Here is a 26,112-nt window from a genome sequence, read left to right as displayed (position 1 = left end):
AGTGTCACCCACAGTTTAACTGTGATAAATACGTCAACCCCAGAGACCCCTCCCCTCTGGGAAGACAGAAGATTTTCACCCCCCAAAAGTTCCCTCGCGCCGCCTCTCAGGTAGCTCTCAGGGCCGAGAATCTTCCTGACTTCTTAAACTGCAGCTTTCCTGCTCCGGCATTTTGTACGGAGGGAACTGACAGTGTGCTTCCCTTGATGTGGGGCACACTCGCCCGGCGGGGTGTCTGGCACACACTTACTCTGAGGGCTGGTTTGCCGCGTGGGTGTGGCTGGTTTGAGCGGTACCCAGGTCGCTGGTGAAGCACTGGTCTAGGTGTGTCCGTGACTTTGCGTCTGGAGATCAGCGTCTGAAAGTGGACTGAGTGAAGAGATTGCGGTCACCACTGTGGGTGGGCACCAGGCCATCCACTGTGCGTCTGCTGGACTGGCACAGGTGAAGCCAGGGCAGACTCTGTCTCCTGAGCAGGTGTCCACCTCCTGCTGTCCTTGGACATCGGAACTCCTGGTTCTCAGGCCTTGGGACCCCAGGATATGACCAGCAGGCACATCCTGGGTCTCAGCCCACCAGACACAGACTGTCCCCCACTGAGGCCCTGCTTTTCCCACCTGCGGACAGCTCGTCCAGGGACTTCCCGGGCTCCAGGATGCTCAAGTGGATTCCTGTGTCGTCTCCTCCTGTGTCTGGAGGTGTGGGCACGTGTCTGTGTGGCCTGCTTCTGGGGACCCCTGGCTGCCAGGCCCAAGCTTCTGGGTCATTTATCTGATTGCTGGATAGTTTTCCATTTTGTGAAAATACCGCACCTTATTTTCCTATCTATAGAATTTGGACCATTTTAAATAAATTATGAATAAGATGCTATGGAGATTCATGCACAAGGCCACCCAGAAACATGTTTCCAGGTAAATACCTAATAGAGGAATCACTGGGTTCTGGGTTGTGTTTGACTTTGTAAGAAGCTTTTGATTATTTTCCCAGCCTGTTCAGAAGCTGCATTAGAGTTGTCCAAAAATATAGAACCACACCGTGTGTGTGTGTATTTAATCCAAAGAACTGGCTCACGTGACCATGGAGACTGGCAGTCTGAATCCACAGCGAGGCCAGCAGGCTGGAGGCCAGGGGAACAAGGGAGTCTGAAGGCGCCTGGTGGGGATGCCCCTGGCCAGGGGATCCTGGACCTTCTGTTCTCTTCAGGCCTTCAACTGATTGGATGCGGCCCACCCCTACCTGAGCCATCTGCTTACCTAAAGTTTACTGATTTAAATGCTAATGTCGTCCCCAAACACCCTCCATGTTAAAATCGACCACTACAAGTCTACTTGAGTCAACTTGGCACTCCCCTGCATCTCTTTATACCATAATTAGCATCAAATAAAGACTAAGACAAGGTCACCTGTCTGCCTGAGGGACATATAATGATGCTTCCTACACCTGAGAGCACTGAGTCCTTTGCTCTTGTTTTAGTCACCTTTTTCGCTACTGTGACTGAAGGACCCAACCCACACAATTGTAGGGAGAAGAGGTTTATTCAGAGGCTCACGGTTTCAGAGGTCTCTGTCCCTAGGAGGCCGTTCCATTGCTCAGGGCTGGAGGTGAGGCAGAACATCACGGAGAAGGGTGTGGCGGAGGAAGCAGCTCACAGGAGATGAGAAGCAGAGTGGGGGGGGTCACTGGCCAGGTACAGCTATGTACCCCAAGGCCACGCCCCAACCCCACCTCCTCCAGCCACACCCCACCGGCCTCCGGTCACCCCTCAGTCAGTCCCATGGGGCTTGGTTCCCTGATGGGGTGGAGGCCACCTATGTCCCCTCATCTCTCCTCTGAACCTTCTTGCTGTCTTACCATGAGCTTCGGGGGCCACCTCATCTAAGCCGTCACAGCCGCAAGAGGAAGTGAGGGCCTCACAGGGTCTTTCCTGCCCTCCCTGCCCTCCTGAAACCCAGCTGCCGCGGTGGGAAGTCCCACCACTCACACTCCCGACCGCGTGTCCCTGCACGCCACGGTGATGACGGGCGGCTTCTGCAGCCGGTGCGTGGTCACAGCTGCTCTGCACGCTGCGGCCTCCTCACCTGCCCTGCCCTGCCCTGCTCCCTGGGCCACCAGCCAGCACCTCGGGGGGACCTTCACGGTGGGGGGGGGCAACCCTGCACTCCCGGAGCTCTGCCCCTAGCGCTTCTGCATGCGTTGGGTGGCAGCTCCCGCTGGCTTTCATCACGGGCCACCAAGACCCTCCCTCCTGCCACGCTCTCTGGAGGAGGAAATGTCACCGCTCCATCTCTCCCCATAGGGTGCTCAGCCTCTGCCCAGTTCTTGTTGGATGGTTTCTCTTTTAAAAATCAACTTGCAGGGGTCTTGTTTGTCTGAATGTCTGTAAATAAGGCCATTTTCTGACGTAGGTTTGGCTGGTCCCTTCTCAGAGTCATTTGATGAGAAGTTCTAAATCACGGTAGCGTGTGAGTCATCATTTCTGTTTGTACCCTGCCTAAGAAACCCTGGGCATCGATATTTCTGGTGAAGATATTCTTTTATTTATCTTTATTTGGTGCTGAGGATTGAACCTAGGGCCTCACACATGGTAGGTGAACCTCTACCACTGAGCCACAACCCCAGCCCTTTTTATTATTTTTTTTAGAGAGAGAGAGAGAATTTTAATATTTATTTTTTAGTTTTCGGCGGACACAACATCTTTGTTTGTATGTGGTGCTGAGGATCGAACCCGGGCCGCACGCATGCCAGGCGAGCGCGCTACCGCTTGAGCCACATCCCCAGCCCTGGTGAAGATATTCTCAATGTGGCCTGAGACATTATAATTTTTGCCTTTTATACTTTGTTTCACGATCATTCTTAATTTGATTTTGAGGGGTGCCGGGGAGTGAACTCAGGGGCACTTGACCACTGTGCTACATCCCAGCTCTATTTTGTGTTTTATTTAGAGACAGGGTCTCACTGAGTTGCTCAGGGCCTCACTTTGGCTGAGGCTGGCTTTGAACTTGGAATCCTCCACCTCAGCTTCCTGAGCTGCTGGGATCATAGGTGTGCACCACCTTGTGCAGCCTTAATTTAATTCTTTATGAGGAGTGAAGTGACAGTTCCTTTCACTTCACCTCCCACCCCAATTTTGATATGTTTTTCCAGCACCGTTTGTTAATCAGACTTGAACTGACTCTATGAATATGGGTGTGTCCCAGACTCCCTGTTCTGTTTCTTGATCTCGTCCGACACCAGTGTCACCCCCATGCTGACTCTAGGATGTCCAGTGAGTCTTGAAATCAGAGCCTGTCACTGAACCCCGCTCTTCTCTCCCAGGATGTTCTAGGTACTCAATCACGTCTGCATTTCCATATAAATTTTAGAATCAGCCTGTTACTGTCTTTAAACATCCTCCTGGGGCTATGATTGGAATGGCATTGAGTCCACAGATCAACGTAGAGATAATTAACATGCAAGCAATACTGACGTCTTCTGATTTTTGAATGAGTATATGCTTCCATTTATTTAGATTTTTAATTTCAGTAATATTTTGTGGTTTTTAGCCTAATGGATTTTACATGTCTCTCGTTTATTTATCTTTAGGTATTGAGGGGTTTTTGGTATTACTGTGAATGGAGGCCCTTCTGATCCCATTTTAAAATCATGTGCTGTGTGTAGAAATTTCACTGAGTCTTATCTCATGACCTTATATCTTGTGGCATCTTCTAACACATATATATTCTAGTAGTTTCTCTGTGGTAGGATTTGCCACGTAGGTAACCAGGCTGACTGTGAATGGAATCCATTTGAACCTTCCTTTCCAATGCGCATGACCTTTATTTTATTTTCACACCTTATTGCACTGGCTAAACCGCAAGTGTGACATGGAGCAGAAGGTGTGAGGCTGTACGTTCCAGCCTCTGCTAAGCTGGCTGGGTTGTCTTCATTTCACAGCTTGGGAAGTCCTCACAGACTCTTGTATCTGAAATGCCTCTTCCTTTTTCATCATATACCCCAGTGTCATATATAATTTCTCTTTATTATTTTAACAGTCACATGTGCTGTGTGGGTCTTACACTGACCTAAAACCCCTGGAGGAGGGAATGCCACCTGTCTTCCCCACTGCACCTTCAGTGCACGACATGAGGCTCCTAGGTGACACTCTGCAAATCTTTTGTAGGATCAGTCCACACTAGTAAGGTATTTTAGAGGTTATGCAATTGATTCTCCTTCCCAGTGTTTTAACCTCCTTGGCCAAAATGAGGGGAGTGGTATTTCTTGCAAAGTGTTTCCATATTTCTCTTTCACCCTTTATAATTTTTGGAGGTCAAATTTCAAAAATTTTCATAGAAACCACGTGTGTCTATCTATTGCTTTCATTGATTATTTTATTAAAAGTATTGCAATTATTGGGATTAATTCTTGTAAAATACGGTAGTGGCAGATTGGAATGGATTGCCCTTCTGGGTATTAGAGTCCACACTAAGAAGTTAACTAATGTTCAGGAAGTGAGTGTTCAGGATTGGGAAATCACAGCGCCTCAAGTACAGAGACAGGTAAATGCATCCCACAGTTATTCAGTGGGCAGGTGGTGAGGCCCTATTTTTATTATTTCAAATGTGGAGAAATGAGCGCTGGTAACGTGGCTCAGTGGTAGTGATCCCCTTGTATGTGTAAGGCCCCGGTTCAGTCTCCAGCACCACAATAAATAAAATAAACAAAAGATGGAGAAATTGCAATGATGACGTGAACTTGTTAGGCAGAGTATTTCCTTTTTGTGTTTTGAGACAGGGTCTTACAAATATATTTTGTGAAAGAAGGGCTGGGGTAAAGCTGGACCTGGGTTTAACCTCCTTATTGGAAAAAGAAGAAGGAGAGAAAGGAGGGAGGGAGGGAGGGAGGGAGGGGAGCGGGAGGAGGGACAGATTCCCTTACTTTTGCCCTTTGCCCTCTGGTGTGGGCTCTGAGCTGAGTGGTGCTTCCTGCTTCCTGGGGATTCAGAGCTGGGGAGGCAACTTGCTTTAGCCTGGAGCAGGAGCTCTGGGATCCACTCCCTCTTCTTGCTGCTTCATTGTAAGAGCCCTGCTCACTGGGCTGGTAGAGTGTAGACGCAGGAACACCACTAGTTCCTAGCAGTAGTCACGGCAACGCCTTGGGTCATTCTGCACCTCGGCCATGGAGACTGTGTGACAGGAGCAGGTGGAAACATTGAACCTGAGGGTCCCTCACCTCATTCCGCTCCCTCCTTCCCTGGGGGCCTTTCTTTTCTGCCCCCCCACCCCCGCCTCCTCCTGCTAATGCCCCTCCTCCCCCCCTCCCCCCTTCCTTCCTTTTTTCCATTAGATTGTTCCTCTGTAGTGGGAGGTGACAGAGGGAAGTGACCAGAGGCTTGTGGTCGCTTTTGGTGGTCACAAGTGCTGTCCACCAAGTGTGCTGTGCAGTATGTGTGTGTGTGTGTGTGTGTGTGTGTGTGAGAGAGAGAGAGAGAGAGAGAGAGAGAGAGAGAGAGAGGGAGAGGGAGAGAGAGGGAGAGAACTGATATAGAGGCCCCTTAAGGGAAAGGAGTGTCCGTGATATCCGTGTTCAGGATGCAGAGAAGACTCCTCCCTGAGCTGGGGACAGCAGGGAAGAAGCCCTGAGGAGGCAGAGAGGGAGCCAGCTTCCTGACAGGTTGGAGAGGACAGTCACCCCCAGGTTCCAAAGGCACCACAGGCTGTGGCCCAGGGGGTGGTCTCTTTTTTTTTTGTCATTTAAATGTTTTGTAAACATCTGCATTTGGATATGTTCAACATATCCGAGTCCAAATTCTCATTTTAGTTTTCCCAAAGTAGAAGAAAAGTTACACAAACAGAAATGGAGACTAAGGACAGAAGGTGAGCAAACCCTCAGGGGCACGTGGAGACACTTTGCTGAAGATGGATAAACGAGTACCGGCCACTGCCCAGTGGTTCAGGGGGTTCTGCTTATTATCTTCCTATTCCTATTAAGGAAGCACTGCATCCCCCGAGGGCAGAATACACTGTTTCAAGAAGTGCCAAGGGCATTCATCTGCACAGACCAAGTTTGGGGCCCAGATCAAATTTCAGTAAATTCAAAAGTGAGATCACACTGTGTTCTCTGGCCACAACCAGGTTACGCAGTAACCACTGTGTGGAAGACACCTGAGGAGTACCCCATTATACTTGGAAATTAAGCAGCCTGCTTCAGAATGACCCAGGAGTCAAAGAAGAAATGACGAGGGACATTAGAAATGAGTATGAAATGAATGAAAATGAAAAGACAGCCATCACCCTTACTTACGATCACTTACAGAGTCCCCTCCGAGCCTGGTGTCCCTCCTGTGTCCTGCCCCCCCTGCCCAGGCACTGAGGGTCCTGCAGAGGTGAGCCTGGCCGTGCTCCCAGGGCCTGCGCCGTCCTGGCCCTCAGAGGCCTGGCCTGGCCATTTAGCGGGGCAGATTCAGCCTTTTTCTTCAGTTCTCGCGCACTTACCATCCTCAAGGTCCTGTTCCTACACTACGGAGGGGAATTTGTGGGGCAGGACGCACAGGCGCAGATCCTACACCCGCAGGCCCCTGTCCATGAACACGGCATCAAAGCCGCTCCTTGGTCCGTCTTACCTGGGGAGGAACATTTGCCCACCTCCTCCCGACCTTTTGGACTTTCTATGAGTCTTTGGTTCCTTCTGGGGCTGCCGTTTCTGTGAACAGCCCTTCCGTCCCTTGGGCTTTCCGGAGTTTGCTGGTCTCAGTGGCTCTCCATGGCCTGGTGTTGCTTGTCCCGTCCGAGTGCATTCCCCCTGTCGAGGCTGGAGGTGCAGGTGTGCAGGGTGGGTCAGAGAGGTGCCTAGAGAGTGGTGGACACATGTGGGCGGAGTCATGGAAACAGATATCCACTCAGCACACACTTGCTGACCTCCTGTGCGGTGGACACTGTGCGGCAGGTGGCATCTGACTCGTCAGAGCCGATTTCAGAGCAGAGGTGGCTCTTGGGTGTGCTGTGAGGTCTGAGCAGTTGTCCTCTAGCCAGAGGAGGACACAGGGTCCTGCCTCTCAAGGTGAGGCAAGGCTCCTGAAGGAGCAGCCAAGGAAGGAGGAGGACCCGGACCTCTCCCACCAGGGGTCGGGGCGGGTGGAGGCACGGGGTGGGCAGCAGGAGGACGGGTGGGCAAGGCCACCGCCTCTGTCTCCTGACAGGGCTTTGTCCTGTTTCTGTGGGCGTCACCTCTCAGCCCCATGATGACTCTCACCTGCACTTCTGCTGCCCGCACCTGCCGTCTGTCTGTCCTCCCTGTTACTGGCTGCAGTGACCAGGGGCCCAGTGGTGTCCTCCCTAGCCTGCGCGTGGTGCATATTGAGACAGCGGGTGGCGGGGTGTGAGCAGGGAAGGCACCAGGCAGCCAGTGTGCTGGGCTCCCACCTGGAGCACGTCCCTCCGGGAGCCATCAGCCCCATGAACTCCTTGTTTTTTTGTTTTTTTTTTTTTTTTAAGGCAGGGGAGGAAGAGGTTGAGAGATAAACTCAGTAGTTTGGAGACACCCTCTGGGGTAAGATTTCGAATTGTTCCCCACCCTGAATATTTTTATTCTTTTCCTTTAGGTTTCTTGCTATTTAAAGATTTTTGTTTGAATGAAATTAATGAAGCTGTCCCTCAGGTGAAGTTTTATGAAGAGGTAAGAAGTGACCGTTTTACTGATGCTTTTACTTCAAAAGCATATTTCAACTGTACTTTGGAAAGTCTTGCCATGCTGACACCTCACACACGCAGAGATCCAGGAAAGCAGCGGGCCGGGCAGGGCCTGGGGTTCACCAGAGACGCCGAGGACACCTGGAAGAGCCGGGCCTGTTCCTTCAGGCTCTCGAGCACCAGGGGGCAGAGAACAGCTGGACCCGAGTCCCCGAGAAGCAGGCTCCTCTAGAGGTGCTGGGGTATCAGCCCTGGAGGTTTTGGGGGAGCTGATTTTGGAGCTCTGAGCAGAGGCAGAGGGCTCCGAACTGGAGTAACAAACCAGGGACTTGGTGGGACTTGGGACAGTCCTCAAACACACAGCTGGTTCCCCCACAAAGGCTGGGTCACATGTGAGCCTGCAGGGGACTGAGGGGAGAGGGCAGAAGTTTCTGGAAGCACATTGAAAAGGCACTCAGCCTTACAGAGCTTAGGACGTTCTCGCCTGCGGAGGGGGGAGCTGAACACAGAACAGGCAAGAGGAGGACCGGGAGGAGAGGCCTGTGGGTCGGCTCTTGGCTTGGGGTGCAGCGGGCAGGTGAGGGTTCAGCCCTGGCTCCTGGTGGCAGGAGGTTGCTTCTGGGAGGCGGGCCAGGAGCGGTTTCTGGCTGGACTGACAACCACGTGAGACGGGAGGACCCCAAGCCCAGGCTGAGTCTCCCTCCCAAGACATCCCTGAGGGTTGGAGGCCCAGAGCTGAGCTGGGAACTTCTGCAGGGAGAAGCTGACTCTAGTGCTGAGGAGGCAGAATGCCCTGCTGAGGCCCACGGTGGGCCATGCCCGGGGAAGGGGTCCACCCAGGGGCAGGCGGGCTCCACAAAGATGGTGACCCAGACCCCCCCCAGCTGGGTCGTATGATGGCTGATGAGCCTCTCCCCCACCCCAGGAAGAGCCCAAGAGGACCTCTGTCTTTATGTGCAGATGTAAGATGACGACATATAAAGATGTCACAGTGTCCAGGAAACAGGAAGATCATAGACACACTAAGAGGAGAGACCAGGAGAAGCAGACCCCCAGATGGCGGGGCACTAGGGCCAACTGACAGGCACTTCAGAATTCCTGTGAATAAGATGGTCCAGAAATAGAGGACAAGACGGGCAGTGGGGGTGGAGGGCTGTTTAATTTCAGCACAATGTGAATTTATTATGAAGAATCAAATGGCCGTTCTCAGACAGAAAGGACAGTGTTGAAGTTAGAACTTAACGTCGGGGTTCAGCAGCGGGGACGTTACACACACGATACGACCCGTCGACAGGAAGCAGGTCAGCAGGTGACCACACCGAGCAAAGCCGAGAGAGAAAGGTAACAGAAAAAAGAAATAGGTAAGACCATTAGAGCCAGGTGGGCCCTGTTTCAAGGCCTGCTTCAGGTGGAATCGCAGTTCCGGAAAGAAGAGAACAGGCAGAAGCGGTGGCTGAAGAGTAAGGTCACAGCTCTCCGTCTCCTTTCCCTTACTATAAATGGACAAACCCCCCGAGGTAGACCTGCTTTCAGACGGATGAAGAAACGAAATTCTATCATACACAGTTTATAAGAAAAACACTAACAACACTAAGATAATTCTGACAGTTTTACTAAAGGATACAAAGCAGCTTCTTACAGTTAAAACAAACAAACAAAAAAACACCTTAGAGCCGGGTGTGGCGGGTGGCACAGGCTTGTCATCCCACTGGGTCGGGAGGCTGAGGCAGGAGGATCCTGAGTTCCAAGCCAGACTCAGCCAAGGCAAGGCCCTTAGCAGCTCAGTGAGACCCTGTCTGTAAATAAAATACAAAATAGGGCTGGGGGTGGGGCTCAGGGGTCGAGGGACCCTGGGTTCAATCACTGGTACCCCCTCCCCCCAAAAAAACAACTTAGGAAACGCTAAGCAGAATCAATTACAAAGGAGATGTATCTTTACACACCATTTTAAGGCCATGAACATTTATCCAGAGAAAAATCTTAAAAGCAACCCAAGCCCAGAGCAAGGAAGAAACATGTTACTTTTAAGTCTCAAGTTTTCAGTTTTGTGAATAGTGTAACAAAATTGACACAGGTGCAATAAATCAAATAGGTTGGAAATCATAATCTAGAGCTCCTCTATATATGAGTTGTTATTTTCTAATTATATTCTTATTTTAATGACATCATCTATTACATAGTGGGAATTTTTTCAGCTGTGCCCACCTAGGCCAACATGGGTGAGGAGAAATAACTGTAAAACCACCAAAGCCAGCCCAGTGATCAACCTAGAATCTACAGCCAGCAAAAATCTCCTTTAAAAGTGAAAGTGAAATAAAAATATGTTCAATAAATAAAACCTGAGGGGATGGGTCGGCGGGGGCCTGCATTAGCAAGCACCCTGAAGACAGGAACTGGGGGCAGGAGGGAGGTGAACCTGGTGGCTCTGGAGGGAGGAGCAGGGGGCACACGAGGGTGAACACATCAGTAAACACGAATGAGCTGACTGCCGAACAGTGGCTCCCCTCCCCAGAGTGAAAATGTACACGTGACCAAAATGACTGTCACACCAAAGGCAGGAGAGGTGCATGACGTTGAAGTGTCTTAAGGTTCTGAGATGGTTGAGGGGTAGTCAAATGAGGGTTAGCGTTGGACTGACCAGTCCAGGGTGGGGATTGTAATCACTAGGGTAACTGCTAAGAAAAACAAAGTGTGGACATCTAACAGTTAAAAGAGAAAAATGGAACAAAACGACCGATTAATCAAGAAAGGTAATAAAGGAATTCAAGGGGGACATAAAAATAGGTTAAACTGAAAACGAAGCAGAGTAAGATCGTAGCTGTAAATGCATTTAATGTAAATGAACCAGAATCTCCAAGTAAAAGACTTGAGGTTTCGGAATGGATAAAGAAGCAAAACCCTGTCATATCCCATTTATAAGAAAAATATTTTTTTTAAAGAGAGAGAGAGAATTTTTTAATATTTATTTTTTAGTTTTCGGCGGACACAGCATCTTTGTTTGTATGTGGCACTGAGGATCGAACCCGGGCCACACACATGCCGGGCGAGTGCGCTACCGCTTGAGCCACATCCCCAGCCCAAGAAAAATATTTTAACAGAAGGAGGAAGAGGGTCTATAATACACCCACCAACCAAACCTAATTGGTATTAGGTTGTTAGACAAGCTACACAGTAATGCTACTTGAGATGGAGAGTGGGGTTTATAAAGGATAAAGGATTCAACCCAATAAGTATTGAGTCTTAAGTCAGTATGTTGCAAACAACATAAGTTCTAAGTACATAAAGCAAAAATAGATTTAAAAAAAAACAGGACAAATCTACCACCCTAATGGAAGATATTAATACACTCCCTGCTTACAGAACAAACAAAATAACTGATAAGGATATAGAATATGTTGAGTTGATGGACATATGTAGATGCCGAATCCAGCAAAAATAGAATTCTCCATCTTTGAAGTACACACAGAACATTTATCAAAATAGATCATGTTCTGGCCCCTAAAGGGAGTGCCTACAGATTTCAAGATTGAAATTGCTCAGTTTCTTTTCTGAGCACAATAGGTTTAAGCTCAAATCAAATAACTAGGAAGTCCTTAACTGCTTGGAAATTAATAGACCTCCAAGTAATTATAGGTCAAAGGAGAAACTAAAATTGAAATTAGGAAATATTTTAAACTAAAATATATTTAAGAAATGACATAAGGTATTATTATTAACACCATTATTTTATTTTGCTTTAAAAAGCATTTTAAACGATCCAATGAAAATGTAGCATAATTAGGGCTGATACTAGTAACCTTTGTACGAATTTGAAAATTGGAGAAAAATTCCTGTCTTTTTGGCTTTTCATCTGTATGTGAAAGTGTCATAGTTCCCACTTTAAAAAAATTATATCAGTGTATTTTCAGGAAGAATCATGAAATCATGATGAATATTAGCCGGCGTGTAAAAAGAGTAAGCTAAATCTAAAAAGGTTTTATTGGGTCTAAAGTAACGTTATCTGAACAATAATCAGGAGTTTTATCTGAATAAGTCTCATGCTTCATCTGTCAATTTTTTCCCCTTTTTGTGTTCCTGAAAGCGCCAACTGTGCACTTGAACGGTACTGCACCCCCTGGGCCAGGCGGTGGACCTCCTTTAGCAGATGACCTCCGCTGGGGTGAAACGCTGCGGGCAGTCTCCTGCTGTTGTGGCTGAAGCGTCTTTGCAAACTCAGTGGCGGCCGCTGTTGACGTGTTTAGGGTGGACTTTAAGCACTGGTGTTTCTCTTTGCTGACCACCTCTCCTCGCCCCTCTTCTGGCTGGACACAGTCTGGGTCAGGCTCCTCAGAGGATGTCCTAGGGGGATGCTCCAAGCCCCCAGCTCGTATTCTTACTGGATACCGTCCACCCAGGGGCTCAGGTCCCATCCTCTACACCACTGCGGCCTTTGAACACTGAGGCGTTCAGAAGTGTTTTTCCGCCACCCGCTGGTTTTATTCGTCTAATATAGCCATCTTTAATTTCCGCATGCTTTTTGACCCCAGTTCTTAGAAAATTCTGTTGTGGTGTCTGAGGCTGCATTTCCGACCTTACCTTTCTACTTTGCAGCGTCCCCAGACCTTTAATAGCTACCCACTTCCTGTGGGTGACAGTCCCAGCGGCTCATCCTGGCACCTGACAAGGGTGCCCACGGCTGCATTCTTGTTAGCCACCTCCCCCCTTCTCTCCGCCTTCCTAGCTAGAGCTTGCACTCTGGCCGGTCCAGGCCGCTGTCACGTTGGCCACTTCTCTGGTCGGTTCCCACCTGGAGGGCCCCATCTCCTTCCTGGCTTGGGGACGCCTTGCGTCTTTGGAGGTTGGTTCAGGACGGATGGCCTCACGTGCTCCTGGAGCCCTCACCAGCCCCAGGGTGGCGCGCTCCTGTGAGCCACGCGGGCCGTCTGTGGTGTCCCTGGCGCCCCTGTTCCGTGCGTGCCTTCGGTGTTTCCATCTCCACCTGGATGGGATCCGGTGACCATGTGCTTCCACCTTGCCGCCCCGCACAGGGCAGCCCACTCAGCCGCCCCAGGCATCTCCCTCCGCAGGAGCCTGAGCTTGCGGGTGCGCAGGCGCCGATCTTGTACCTGAGCGGCGTGCGGGGACGCGACTTCATGTGTGGGCCCCAGGTACCTCCCATCAAGTGAGGTCGGCGGACATCCCCTGCCTACTTTCAGCCTGGCCGCAGGGTGCAGGTTCCACCAGGACCTGAGGAAGCTGTAAGAGGGACGTGAGAGGAGGAAACAACACAACCCCAGAGGTCAGGCTGCTGCCTAGAATTGTTTTCACTCGTGCAACTGTGCAGGGGTGCTCCAAATGACAAGAGCCTCCCTTGTGCTCCCTCTGAGCTTACTCTTGAAAGCAGACTCAGAGCCCAGAGTGGCCTATGGCTTGGTGGCAGTGTTAGATGGATGAGTCAAAGAAGGTGAGCGACAAAGGGGCTGGTCCTGAAGTGGGAGGAGGAGAGCACTGTAGGTAAAGGTCATGGCTAAGTAGAGCTCCTCCCGTGGTGGGCAGGAACTCGGCTGCTGGAAGAACTGCACTGTGGTCCTCATGTGGCTTGAAACTAGGCAGAAGAATATGTCAGTCAGCATTGTGTTGCCATGACAAAATACCTGAGAAAAACAACTTAAAGGAGGAAAGTTTTATTTTTGCTCATGGTTCCAGTGGTCACAGTCCACAGTTGCTTGTCCCTATCACTGTGAGCATGTGGTGAAGCAGAGCATTGGGGCAGGAAGTCCATGGTGCAGCAAATCTGATCACCTGGTGGTGGCTGGGAAGCAGAAAGAGTGAGAAAAGGGGCTGGGGACAATATACACCCTTCCATGGGATGCCCCAGTGATGCCCCAGTGACCCGTTTCCCCCACCCAGGTTCCCCCCTAGAGTTTACACCACCTCCCAGTAATGCCATAAAATGATGGCTCCGTCAGTGCATTAATCTAGAGCCCTCCTGACCTATCACTTTCCCCAAGGCCACCTCTGCATATGGCTGGCTTGGGGACCAAGTATTCAGTACATGAGCCTGTGTAGACATTCCATATCCAATCCATAGCAAAGAGAGACACAGGGTTTTGGGAGACTAGAGCAATACATTCAGGTTTTATTCTACAGCCTGGGAAAAGGTTAAACAGGAGCATTAGGGGTGATGTTCTGTAATTACCAACGGGGTCAAGGGTCAAGGTGACTGATGTGTGACGCTGTCTGCTTCCTGGTGAGCCTTACATCTGATTGTCCTGTTAATTGACAAGAAGGGTGCATACATCTTCAGTTCCAGTTATGGAATATCGATTCCTTCTCTTCTTGCGGCGTTTTCCTATAGCTGTAAGCCCTGTTCCAAGCTGCACGCTCAGGTCTGAGAGGGACGTCTCTGTGTAGAGCCGACGCCCTGCCAGGCCTCTGGTGACCTCCTGGGACTTGGGTTGGCTTCCCTAGGCAATGGAGCCGGGTCAGCCTTTCATGCCTGTGTCTTCATGACGGTCCCCAGCCGTCCACCCTCAGCCTGCATTTTGATATATAAAGTGCATTAGGATGGACTATTTCTCCCCTGGTTCTGACAATTTCCATTTTGTAATAGAATGATTTTAGATGCAATGTGTGTCTTTCAAAGGATTTGCTGAGCTTCTTCAACCCGTAAATTTATCTTTCACCAAATCTAGGAAAATTAGTATGATCATTTCTTAAAGCATTTCCTGCCTCTCCCCTCCTCTCTCCTCCTGGGACTCAGTTACATGTGTGTTTGGTCTTTGAGTATTCCTCCTGTATATCTCTGATGCTCTGCTTAATTTTTCCCCAATACTTTTTTGTTCTCTTTTTCAGGTGACATAATCTCTGTGGCTCTGTCCTCAAATTCACGAACGCTCTCTTTTGCCATCTCTAGCCTGCTATGATGTCATCCCCTCGGTGTTTTATTTTGGATGCTGTATTTTTTACTTCTGGAATTTCTACTTGGTTCCTTCTAGAATTGTTCTTTTTTCCTCTGCTACTTCCTCTTTTTCTTCATTACACGAGTGGTTTCTGTCATGTCCAGGTGCAATAGTGGCTTTAAAATCCCCGTCTGATGGCTCAGCATTTGGGTCTCCTTGGATTGGTTCCCGCTAGCGGGCTCTCTTCTTGTCCGTGGGGGGGCATTTCCTGTTTCCTCACAGAGTGATTCTGGATTGTGCCTAGCAAGGTGGCTGGTGTATGGTGACACCTGAACTACGCCGTGCCCCTGCACAGGGTGTGGGCTGCTTGTGTGGCTCCTGCTCTGTCCCCCTGCAGTGGGTGGTGGCCCCATCTTGCTCAGTCCCCCGGCCTGTGTAGGGCGGCTCAGGATCTGCTCACGTGCTCGCGAGTCATTTGGGGCCTGTCGGAGATTTTGACAGTATGAGCCCACAGGGCTTTGGAGCTGCCCCTGAGACCTTCTGTTTTCAGATGTGTCCTCTCTGCAGCTTCTGTCCGGCCCCTCCTCCACTGCCCTGTGCTTTGGGGCATTCTCCATGTCCTTCTGAGATCGTGCTCCCTGTGTGTCCCGCATTTACCGCTGTCGTTTGTGATGCGCTTTGGATACAAAGCAAACATGGTTTGTGGGTGAGTTGGCTGAAGGAGGCCAAACAGTGGAACTGGGATGCCCTACATTTTGGGATAATCAAGGGGAGGACGGCTTGGATTCATTTTTGAGCTCAGGAAGACCACACGCAGGAGGAATGTGTCTGGCTGCAGAACAGAGGCTGTGGGATCGGGCTGAACAGCGTAGGCTTGTGACCTTGGAGATGCTGTCTAGATAGTCACCTGGAAGTGTCAGACATTGGCTGGATACTTAGAACCTGGAGCTCGCGGTCTAGAGTGTCACCAGAGCATAGCTGGTACCCGAACCCGTGGGACCAAGGGGCTTTCCCAGGGAGGATGGAGCTGGGGAGAAAGGGGTGCTAGGGGGCGCTCTGAGGCCCTGTGGGGTGCAGAAGCCAAGCAGAGGAGGAACAGCCAGCAAAGAGTGCCCCTTCACCAGCTGAGGATCTGGGCCACTCCTGGAGGGAGCGCTTTCAGCAGGTCAGTGCTGTTGAGAAGCTGGCCAAGGCGGGGACAGAACGGGGATTGGGCAGAGGAGAGACCCCGATGATCCTTCTCATCCACCTCCCTGGGGGAGTGGGAGAAATGGGCAAGGCCACGCACAGCCCCTGGATCTGTGGATGGAGGTGCTGGCTCTCAGGGCCCTGGTGGTCTCGGCTGCAGGCTCGGCTGTGAGCTGTGTGCCCACGGAGCACAAAGGGACCACAAAGGAACCACGCAGTCAGTGTGGTGCATCCCGATGGTGGCTCCTCCCTCCTGCGGCAGGAGACGGTCCACCTGCAATGTGGCCCCTACCTGCTCAGACACCTGGAAAGAAGCCTGTGAACACCAGTGGGCATCTGCTGTGCGCCTGCGGGGACCAAGGACATCCTGGTCCACAGTCCCTGGCAGTTGGCTGGCTGCCCTGTAACCCTTGGCCATGCTGATAGTAGAGGATGGATTCTGAGCGGGGCTGGGCCCCCCGCCTGCTGGGAGCCGCCTTCTCCGTGGGCCTGGCTGGAGCTTGTCAGGCTCAAGGTTCTAGGGAGAGAGTCCTGGGTTCAGAGTGCGGTCTGCCCAGAGAACCTGAATGGTCCACACAGTCAGGACCTGATGGCGACCCCCCCTGGCTGGGTCTCTCGCTCAGCCCGGTGCCTCTGGATCGGGGACTGGCATTCATCACAAGGGTGCTCACGGACAATACCTCTGGGAGGCCTGTTCTCGCTGAGGCCGACTGTATGTCAGGGCAGAGCCCTCTGCCTTGGTTCAGGGCAGGCTGCCTTGGCAATCGGGCATTCTGGAGGGCACCCCAGCCTTCCCAAAACAACAACCAGAGCGTCAACGACCTGAGGCTTCTACTTTCTCACTTAGCTGGGAAGCTAGCACCGGCTGCCGTCACGGGTGGCTTGCAAGTTTGCAGCTGGCATACTGTGCGCGGCCGTATGCCTGTGCTCCTGGGTCCTCTGGTGGTGCCCACGCCCTGGGGCTGGTGCCACCTGCAGAGTCCTAGATGGGGCTTGGCCCACCAGGCTCCCTGCCTCTACCTCAGGGCTTCTGTCTGCTCCAAGGTGTGAAATAAATACACTTGGCGGCCACCCAAGTGTAAATTGCAGCCATCAGTGTCACTGAGGGTCTCTCTGGGACGTTAGGACGATCCCAGTAATTTCTAGGTGTGTGAACCGGCTGGCTGTCATGCGGGATCTCAGTGGCTCACATCCCATCCCCCATCCCCTCACCCCGGAACTGAGCCTTGTCCGTATCTGGAATTCCTAGAGGGCTCACTGGTCTTGATCTCAGGGCTGACAGACCCACCTGTAGAGCACAAAGGTGGGTGACTTCTACTCGGTTTGTACTCGCCCACAGGAGTCGCTAGCCCACCCTGTAGCATCCGAGCACTAAAGTGCTCAGGTCCTAGGGAAGGCCATGTGGGGCCGGCCAGCGCTTGGGACACCTTTCCCCAAAGTCAGCCTTTGTGCCAGGCACCTTGAGCTGGTCTTGGCTCCAGCTGTTCTCCCAGCTCCGTCCCATCCAGGTTCCATTCTTGTCCTTTGCATTCAAAGTATCCCTGCAAACAAAGTAAATGGGAGCAAGTCTGTAGGGCCTTCCGTTATCAGGATAGAGCATCGGAACCCCTTCCGCAGGAGGGAACAGTTTCTAAAGCCAGCTTTACGGTCTAGCCTACCCGGGCACCGGCCAGGTCCCCTTTCCTAACACAGTGTTTGAGGTGACCTTTCCGTTAATATTTTTACAGTGCTGAAAACCAGTGCTCTTATCAAGGGGTTAATTCCTTTCTGAAATATTTGCTTAGTTGATTTTCAGGAATCTCTACGTAGGAACCTGGCGATGTATTTCTTTCGCCCTGTTGGTTGTGGAATACTGCAGCCCAGTGAGAACCAACCCCATTGCAGCTCCTAGAACTGAACTTCAGCCACAGTTGAATTCTTTGTGCTCAGGCTGAGACTTGGCAAGGCCGGCCAGCGGTGGCTTTTGTTCCACGTGGTCATTGTAAGCTGGCTGTGCTCACTTCCTGATAGCGTGAACTTCCACGTGTCAATGACGAGGGTCCACGGTGGAGCAGAAATCCCTGTGTGTGTTTGCGGCTGAGTTCAGACTGTCCCAGCTCCCTCCCTCCGACTTTAGAAGGCGTCTCCTGTGAGGCGAGGGGCAGTCTTTTGCTGGAACCCAGGGGGTTCCTGCCCGGCTGGTAATGTTGTTAGATAAGGTGTCCAGGAGCCTCCCCTAATGCTGACCACTCTTCAACATGCAGATCAAAGAGTACGAGAAGCTGGACAACGAGGAGGACCGCCTGTGCAGGAGCCGGCAGATCTACGACACCTACGTCATGAAGGAGCTGCTGTCCTGTTCCCACGTAAGCCGGAGCTCCTCCCGGAGCTGCGCTCTGATCAGTGTGAGAGGGAGTGAGTGGTGGGTGGAGTTTAAGAACACAGATGCTGGGCTGGGGATGTGGCTCAAGCAGTAGCGTGCTCACCTGGCATGCATGAGGCCCGGGTTCGATCCTCAGCACCACATACAAACAAAGATGCTGTGTCCGCCGAAAAAACTGAAAAATAAACATTAAAAAATTAAAAAAAAAAAAGAACAAAGATGCCAGGTCAGTGTGTTGTTGCACACCTTCATCCCAGGGGCTCTGGAGGCTGAGGCAGGAGGATGGTGAGTTCAAAGCAGCCTCAGCAACAGTGAGGCCCTAAGCAACTCAGTGAGACTCTGTCTTTAGATAAAATGCAAAATAGGGCTGGGGATGGGTCTCAGGGGCTGAGGGCCCCTGGGTTCAATCCTCGGTACCAAAAAAAAAAAAAAAAAAGAGCTCAATGCCTGTATTCTGTAGTCTGCCCCCTGGAAGATCCACACGGTGCCGGAGGATGTTCCCAAAAGCCAATTCTTGCTCTGCAAAAAACTGAAGAACTAAAATTCCTAGTTCATATTAATTGAAGAAAAAGTCTCAATTCCAAACTTTCCAGAGAAAATTCAGCTTTGTTATTTTTAATTGCACTATCTTTTCATAAATAGGCTAATCAAATATTGAAAAGTATAAATCTTAAATAGCTTCAGTGAATTAACAAGGAGAATTGTGATTATTTTCTTAGTTTTGTTCATGAATAGTTAAATATCAGTTGGAGTAAATGTTTTCCTTGTAAATCAGATAAGCAATCTAATTCAGCCATTAGGATAAACTAGGTTCTCAGGAAATTATTTCACCAAAAGTAAGTGGAATAATTAATAATGAGAATTTGCCAGGCGCCGGGCACAGTGGTGCATGCCTTTAATCCCAGTGGCTGGGGAGGCTGAGGCAGGAGGATCACAAGTTTGAGGCCACTTTCAGCAACTCAGTGAGACCTTGTCTTAAAATAAAATATATTAAAAAATGCCTGTGGATGTGACTCAGCAGCTGAGTTCAGTCCTAGTACCGCCCCCCCTCCCCCCAAAAAAACCCTTTTTTAAAGGAATAGACTGACAGTCCTGGCCTCCCCCATTCAGTATAGTAGCCACTGGCCATGTGTGGCTGTTTGAATTTGTTAAAATTATTTAAAATCAGATGGGATTAAGAATCTGATTCATCACTTCCTCCTGAGTCACATTTCAGGTGCCCACAGCCCCATGTGGCCAGAGGCTCCCAGCGTGTGGTCAGGCAGGAAGCCCCTTGCACAGCCCTGCCCTGGCACCGATCTGCTCCAGCCTGCTGCAGGGAGCTGGTCCGGGCTCTGCAGACCTGGAAGAGCTGCGGCTGCAGGTGGCCTCTCCGGCAGCCCACGTGGCCTTGCTCTTTGCACCCACCTGCTTTGATGGAAGGAATTTCTGAGTAGGAAATCTCCGGTCCATGCCTTGCTGCTCCTGGAAGGCTGAGCCCCAGTGAAGGCCAGATGTTCTCGGAAAGCCGCGTGAACTTGGTTTTCCGTGGCTAGCGGGGTTTTAAGCCCCAGGAGGTGTTTTTTTAAAGCTCTTCTTACTGAGCATTGTTGCAGAAGACGCAGGTAAAGTTTGGGGGGCTGCCGTCTGTGGTTCCCGCCAGTGGGAGCTCCACTTGCCCAGCTCCCCCTGCCGTGGCTGCAGTCAGAGCCCCGTGAACTCAGAGCCTCTGGCCACCGTCACTAGGCTTTGTAATGCTGCATTTGATTTTTAGGTGAGTGTCCATGTGTCGTTTGATGTAGGAGAGGGTTTGTGTTTTTAGAAGTCCCCTATCGGCAAGCGAGGAGACTCAGCCAGTGGGTGTAGCAGCTGTGCTGTTCCTGACACGTCATTAGCCCACTGACCTTGACCTCCCGTGGGGGTAGCTGTGCACTCAGGCCCCTGTGTGCTGCCACGGCTCTGGGAACCCTGCATACCCGAGGGATGCACAGGCGTTGATCGGCCTCCACCCGGGACGCAGAGTTTGGGGAACACTGGTTGGTGTAATTGCACAGATTGTCGCTAAGCGATTGGGGAGTTCGACTCTCTGTTGTGGTATTGTGTGCCATCGAGGTTCCTTACATATATGATTATTCAAAATCACTGTCTTTGATTTTTCAAAAGCCATTCTCCAAGCAAGCTGTGGAACACGTACAGAGTCATCTGTCCAAGAAGCAAGTGACATCGACACTCTTTCAGGTAAGATAGAATTGCTTCAAGGTAAAGGCACTGGATCCGCGTAGCAGTTGGGCTCTGTGACATCGCTTTGGCGTGTGTGCGTGTGCAGTAGAGGAGAGCCTGCGAGACCGTGTCCTCCTGGGCCCGCTGGGCTTAGTGGCCCTTGCCTTTTCATTGAGATGGGCGCCTCCACCCACGGGCGGGCTGCACTTCCTGGAAAAGAGAAGTGTACCCCGGAGATTTCTAGTAGCATCCCATTCTAGAAGTCCACCCGGGTAAGACACTGGAGAAGAAAACTCTTCCACGTTTGATATTTTGAGACCTGGGATGGACAGGGACTTCACAAGATGTGTCCTGATGGCCCGGGTGTCGGTCCCTGCAGTCATCCCCCTCCTGGTTAAATGGGATTTGCTTTCAAGAATCAAGGGGGAATCTTCAGGGGCCCTGGAGTCACACCTGAGGATGTCCTTTCCCTTAGCCACTCATAACACACGACACAGCTCCATGTTAGATGAGGAGGTTAGGGAACTGGTCCCCTATCTAGACCTGGGTGTCGCTGCTGTGGGGATGGAGCGGCCCCTCCTCCCCAGAGCCTGGGCGTCCTGTGGGTCCTACAGAGGTGGCAGGTGGTTTGCAAAAACAGTCCAGTTCTCAAGTGGATAATGTATTTTTATATTTCTATGAATTATAATAAATGAAAGAAGTAATGATTTTCATAAATGAAAATATTTTTTCCTTTTCTTGGATGTTTCAGTTACAATGAGGTAAGTGGATGTTTGATTTGTCACCTTTTGATAGGATTTATTCATTCAAAATGAAGTTGATTATTCTACAGAGAAAACACTAATGTGGCCCTTAGAGCATGAGGACAGTAACAAATTGTGTGTCATCCTTCAGTCAAAATAATTAGACGTCCCTTTCACAAAAGGTAGGCGCCGTGTGCACGCGCCAGGGGGTTCCAAGCTCAGGTTCTGGAACTGGTGAGTGGGCTGGGTTTTGGCCCCAGGGCTGCGACCGCCTGCTCCTGTTTCCCCGTCTGTGAGGGGAGGTGGCCAGGCTGTCTCTCAGGGGGTCTTGAAGATTCTGGGAAAGGTCGCTTTTCCCTTGGCCTGCCCCCCCAATTCCCCCCAAATGTCAGCTAGGACCAGGTCCTGCAGCATCTGCCCCGTAGGTCTGTGTGTCTGCTCTGTGCCGTCTCCGAGGCGTTTCCTGTCAGAGTCTCAGTCTTCAGACAACTCTGCCGCAGACAGCTCTGTCGTCACAGGGTGGGGGCTCTGCTGTGCCTTCCCACAGAGCCTGTCATCGGTTCCCATAACCCTGAAACACCTGAACCTGCCTGATTCAAGAAACAAAAAGAGGTTCGTTTAACTTGGTGGTTAGATTAGAGGTCAGAAGTCCAAGACTGGACACCCTGTCAGCAGCCTCGGGTGGCCCCCGTGGCTGTGTCACATCAGGCGTGTGGCATCACGGCAGGAGGGGTGCAGGAGGGAGAGAGCACAGGGAAGGACAGGAGGGGAGGGGGGCTGCTTCCCATGGCACCTCTCGGGAGAACTCACCAGAGCCCCCAGAACTGCCTGAGTGCCCCCAGAGGGCAGCGCCCGTGACCTCGCCTGCCCAGGTCCATCGATTTCCCGTCCCACATGGAGGACCAGGTTCCAGCCAGTGGCCTCTGGGATACACTCAAGCCGTGGCTTTTCACCCAGGTCAGCTTGTCCAGGTGAGATAGGAAGGTCACCTGGGTTCCTTTCATACCCTCGGGGACACTCATTCACAAGCTTTTCTTCGGCCTGTCTTTTTTACAACACTTTACTAATTTGTTGGGTTCACTAAAAACGGACGAGTGTTCTGGTGAAGCTGATGTGGCAGGTGGCGTTCCCATTCCACAGGTAAAGGGGACGTTGCATTCATTCCATCGTGTCGATCAGAGCGTGGCGATGGAGCGTAGACAGAAGTGACGTTTGGGCGTTCCGTTTACAGATGTGCCCCCGCCCATCACGTGGGTGGAGGTTCACGTTACACAAAAATGTTCCGAAAGTCAATTCAAAATGCTTTTTATCAAGTTCCCTTTGTCCATGAAAATGACTTTAGAGATGAGTGTCACAGAGGTATGTTGGGTGGCAGCAGCCGAGAGGGGTCCTGGCTGGTGTTCAGATGTCTGAGACGTGCCAGGCCCCGTGCTCTTGGCAAGGGTCTTGGGTTTACTCAGTTCTCACGGTGGCCTCGCAAAGCAGAGGTGACTCACCTTCCCCAGATGCCCGGAGCTGAGGACCAGGGAGTTGCGCCGTTGCTGGCAGCTGGACGAGGCTCCTGCCCCGCTGCCCGGCTGTCCGGCGGCTCCTTCTGCAGCAGGGTGGTGGCCGAGAGGTCCTGGAGCCTTCTGTCTTTCACAGGATTGATGGGAAGGGGGAGAAGTTGGGTGGAATAAGAAAGCAGAGTGCCAACTGGCCAGTGTTCCTGTGACTAGAAGCCTGCGGTGGCTGGAGTGTCCCAGCTCTGGGTCCCGCTCTGTCTGGGAGCCTCTGGGGCCTCCTGGGACTTGAAGGGCTCAGCTGAGATGGAGGTCACACGTAGACGTGTCCCTGGGGGCTTTCCGTGCTGGAAAGGACTCAGAGATGCTTCACTGAGGAGAACACAGTCCGTGTGGTTTCAGGGGTCAGTCTGAGAACAGCGGTAGCCCGTCCTCGCCCGCGTCCCCTGCCCAGCACAGCCTCCCATGTCAGCGCAGGGGGGCTCCCTAGAGAGCTCGGGGCTGGCAGCCAGGCCTGCCCGCCATGGCTCTCCCTGCTGGCGTCCGCTCCGTGTCTCTGCTCAGCCTCCAGGGTGCTCTGGGAAGACCCGGGCAGTGCTAAGTCTTGTCTTGGTCCACAGGTTCAGGTGTCAAGATTCCCCCAAAGACCTAGCTGACTTTTTTGAACCGTGAAGGGGGCCCTTGGTCATTTCTTGTTCCCCACTTGAAGTTCATCCACGAAACAGAAAAGTCTGTGCTGTTTATTTCACAGTGTGCCAAGGGCACAGGATTGGAGTAGATCACAGCTGTCCCACCCGAGGGCCAGCAGCCCTGGCTGTCACTTTGCTCAGCCATGAACTTGCTGGAGGCCTTGGGAATGCACCCCCCTCCCCCAGTCCTGGAGCCTCCGACAGCCAGAGGGGCGGGTTGGTTCTCCCTCCTGGTTCCCTTTAGCTCTGTCATTCCGAGGGGTCGAAAGCCCATCGCTGACACAACCGGACGAAGGCATTGAACTCTGTGGCTCTGTTCGCTCTGACTTGTGACGACTCAGTGTTCAAGCAGATTACGGAAGCTTTCTGCAAGATGTGCTACTTAACTCACAGGCCCGTGCGAAATGACCCCGTCGTTCAAAAGTTATCAGGAAGTTCAAGATGGTGACAGAGGAACGTCAGCCACCACCAAACTCTTCTAAGTGACATCCACCCAGCTAGTCCCTGTCACTTAGGAAGGGTCCGCTGCTGGCCACGCGCCACACGAGGCAGTAGGGACACAGGGGCCAAGTTGCAGGCCTGCCCCGTCCTGGTGGGCTCCAGGGGAGCTGCTGTGGTATAAGCCGTGCTGTCTGTGTGTCCGTCCTGGACAAGCAGCACCCCAGGAGTGCGCCCTGGGGCCTGGCCCTGTCTGGGGCTCACTGTCTGCCTTCCCTCTGGTCCATTCCCATTCACACAGCGTGGCATTTCTTCTCTGTCCTTTCCAGCCTTACATAGAAGAGATCTGCGAAAGTCTTCGAGGCGACATTTTTCAAAAATTTCTGGAAAGGTATGAAACTTTATGTATATATATGAATCCAGTATCGTAAGGGCGCGTGCCACTCACTCTACTCTGTCTGTGCTGTCCTTAAATGTGTGAGACGCGGCTGGGCCATGCTCAGTGGCAGAGCGTGTGCAAGGTCCTGGGTTCCATCCCCAGCACTGCAAAAAAACTTTTTTTTTAAGATGTGTTAATTTATTCATCCAACAGGTGTTTGTTGCTGTGACCGATGTGCCAGGCTGTTCGTCTGTTTCTTCATTATTTTATATCCTAATTTGGGGGTCTGTGTAGCTACATGTCCCTTTGAGTTTCAGGTCTTTAGCTGCAACATATCCTGAACTTTAAATAGAGCAGGGGACCTCGGGTTTAAAGCTGTCCTCTCAGGAGACCTTGCTAATGCAAGTGTGCCTGTAGCTTACTGGGTTGATTTGTTGGGTTCTGGAGACGTACCCCAGAATGAGGCGTACCCCCAGTGGGGCGTGCCTGGGCTTGATTCTCTTCAGGGCTAGGTGATGGGGTTTGTGATCCTGTACATCCTTGACATCCCCGGAAAATGGGTCCCTTTGGTCACTTGAGCTGTAGCGTGTGTTTGTCATAGAATTCTGGAGTTTGTCCTAAGAATGTGCGTCTCCTCCGCCTTTCCAGCCCCTTCCCAGCCAGCTGCAGTGTTTTGAGCAGGCCTCTGTGATAACATGCTCTTGGCATTGGACTTTCTAAAACCGAACCTGCATTCACACTGACCGCCCTTCCCTCCGTAAACCTGACTGATTTCCACGCAGTGGCCATGGCGATGGTGTCTCACGGCGGGAGCGGCCGTACAGCTGCTCAGAAATCGCACCCTGAGAACAAGGGCTGCTTTCTTACAGTCTTCTCTCCCCACCCTCGGAGAACTAAAACAATTTAAAAACATGGCTGTGTTGTCAGTCCACTGGGGTTTGGAGATAATTTGCCTGGAGTAGAGTCATTCTTCCAAATGAGGGCCCTCCTCTGAGTAACAGCAGAAACTTGGGCAGGACGCCGCCTAGGGAAACCAGGGGCCTGGGGCGAATCCGCCTGGGTGGCCGCCTGGTCCCCGCCATCTCCACAGCAGGTGCTTCTGAGAGCGACCTTTCCCTCCTGTTGGATCAGCCTTGCTCTGATGTGACCCCGGGAAGTAGGGAAAGTCTGGGAAGGTCATTAAGTGGCAGGAGGCTTCTCCCTGGTGTCTTGTCACTCAGCATGGTGACCGACCCTTCCCTCCCAGGCTGATATACATGGTCTGGTCCTTTATCCCGCCCAGTTTGCCGATCGGATGAAGCTGTGGGGCATGTCACGGAGCAGGCACCCTGCATGTCTGGAAGCGCTTATAGTTTGATGTAAATAAGTTGTTTTTGAAGTCGTTTTATCAATCCATACACCTTTTAGGTGTATTTCTGTTAGTGAATTCTCAAATTAAAAAAAAAAAAAAGTCCACATGAGGTCCTGAGTTTGAAGTTTGGGTTTTGAAAAGCACCTGCCCTCTAAGAATGCGGTGACGTGTCCTTGGGCACATTGGTGAAGGTGATTTCCCACCTCTGTGGGGTGGTGGGCAAGAGGGAGCCCTCAGCCCAGGGCCTGTCTCTGCCTCCTCCTGAGGAGGGCGGGTGGGGAGACCAAGGGGGCCTGGATCTGGAGGAGGCCAGTCTTCTCTGGTGGAGGCCCCTGAATGGAAACGGGGCCCCACCCTAGCTGCACCAGGCACTTCTGGGTCTTTAAAGTTGGCCTTCCCGAGACACTTTGGGGGCATCTGCAAGGACTTGGCTGGCTGAGGCCATGACGTGTCCTTCTGCCCCGGGGACTCATTAGGAATAATGAGTGCTTGGGTCTCGCTGCTGGAGCGAGCTGAGCCTGGACACTCAGGGGCCACCTGCGCCCCTCCAAAGAGGTGCATTCACAGTAGGTCCTGCCGAGTGGGCAAGACGTGTGCTTCTCTCTTCCCGGTGGGCCAGTCCTCTGAGGCAAGTTCCAAAAGGTGTCAGACCACCCGTCCCCAGCTCTGATCTCCAGTATTTGTGAGAAGAGGGAGGACAGGCCCATCAGACCGAG

At 51.7% G+C, this 26,112-nt stretch overlaps 1 protein-coding gene across 9 annotated transcripts in view; it reads left to right on the top strand.

The window, feature by feature from the left end:
• The window catches only part of LOC124081144 (beta-adrenergic receptor kinase 2), a 346,261-nt gene that overhangs the window by 45,211 nt on the left and 274,938 nt on the right, over nt 1-26,112 (top strand). For 7 of the 9 annotated variants that reach the window (XM_046427320.1, XM_046427319.1, XM_046427318.1 and 4 more), the window contains 4 exons: nt 7,577-7,650; nt 17,977-18,078; nt 20,238-20,312; nt 23,996-24,057. In XM_046427320.1, the coding sequence (XP_046283276.1) occupies nt 7,577-7,650; nt 17,977-18,078; nt 20,238-20,312; nt 23,996-24,057 (313 nt within the window). The remainder of the gene's footprint in view (nt 1-7,576; nt 7,651-17,976; nt 18,079-20,237; nt 20,313-23,995; nt 24,058-26,112) is intronic. The other 2 variants (XM_046427324.2, XM_046427323.2) reach the window with 1 other exon arrangement.

Source organism: Marmota monax, unplaced genomic scaffold, assembly GCF_021218885.2.
Source record: "Marmota monax isolate L192 unplaced genomic scaffold, Marmota_monax_Labrador192_F-V1.1 WCK01_AAM20220418_F8-fsc00177, whole genome shotgun sequence".
Lineage (NCBI taxonomy): Eukaryota > Metazoa > Chordata > Mammalia > Rodentia > Sciuridae > Marmota > Marmota monax.
Note: the sequence above shows the minus strand (reverse complement) of the source record. Positions and strands in the feature narration are given on the sequence as shown.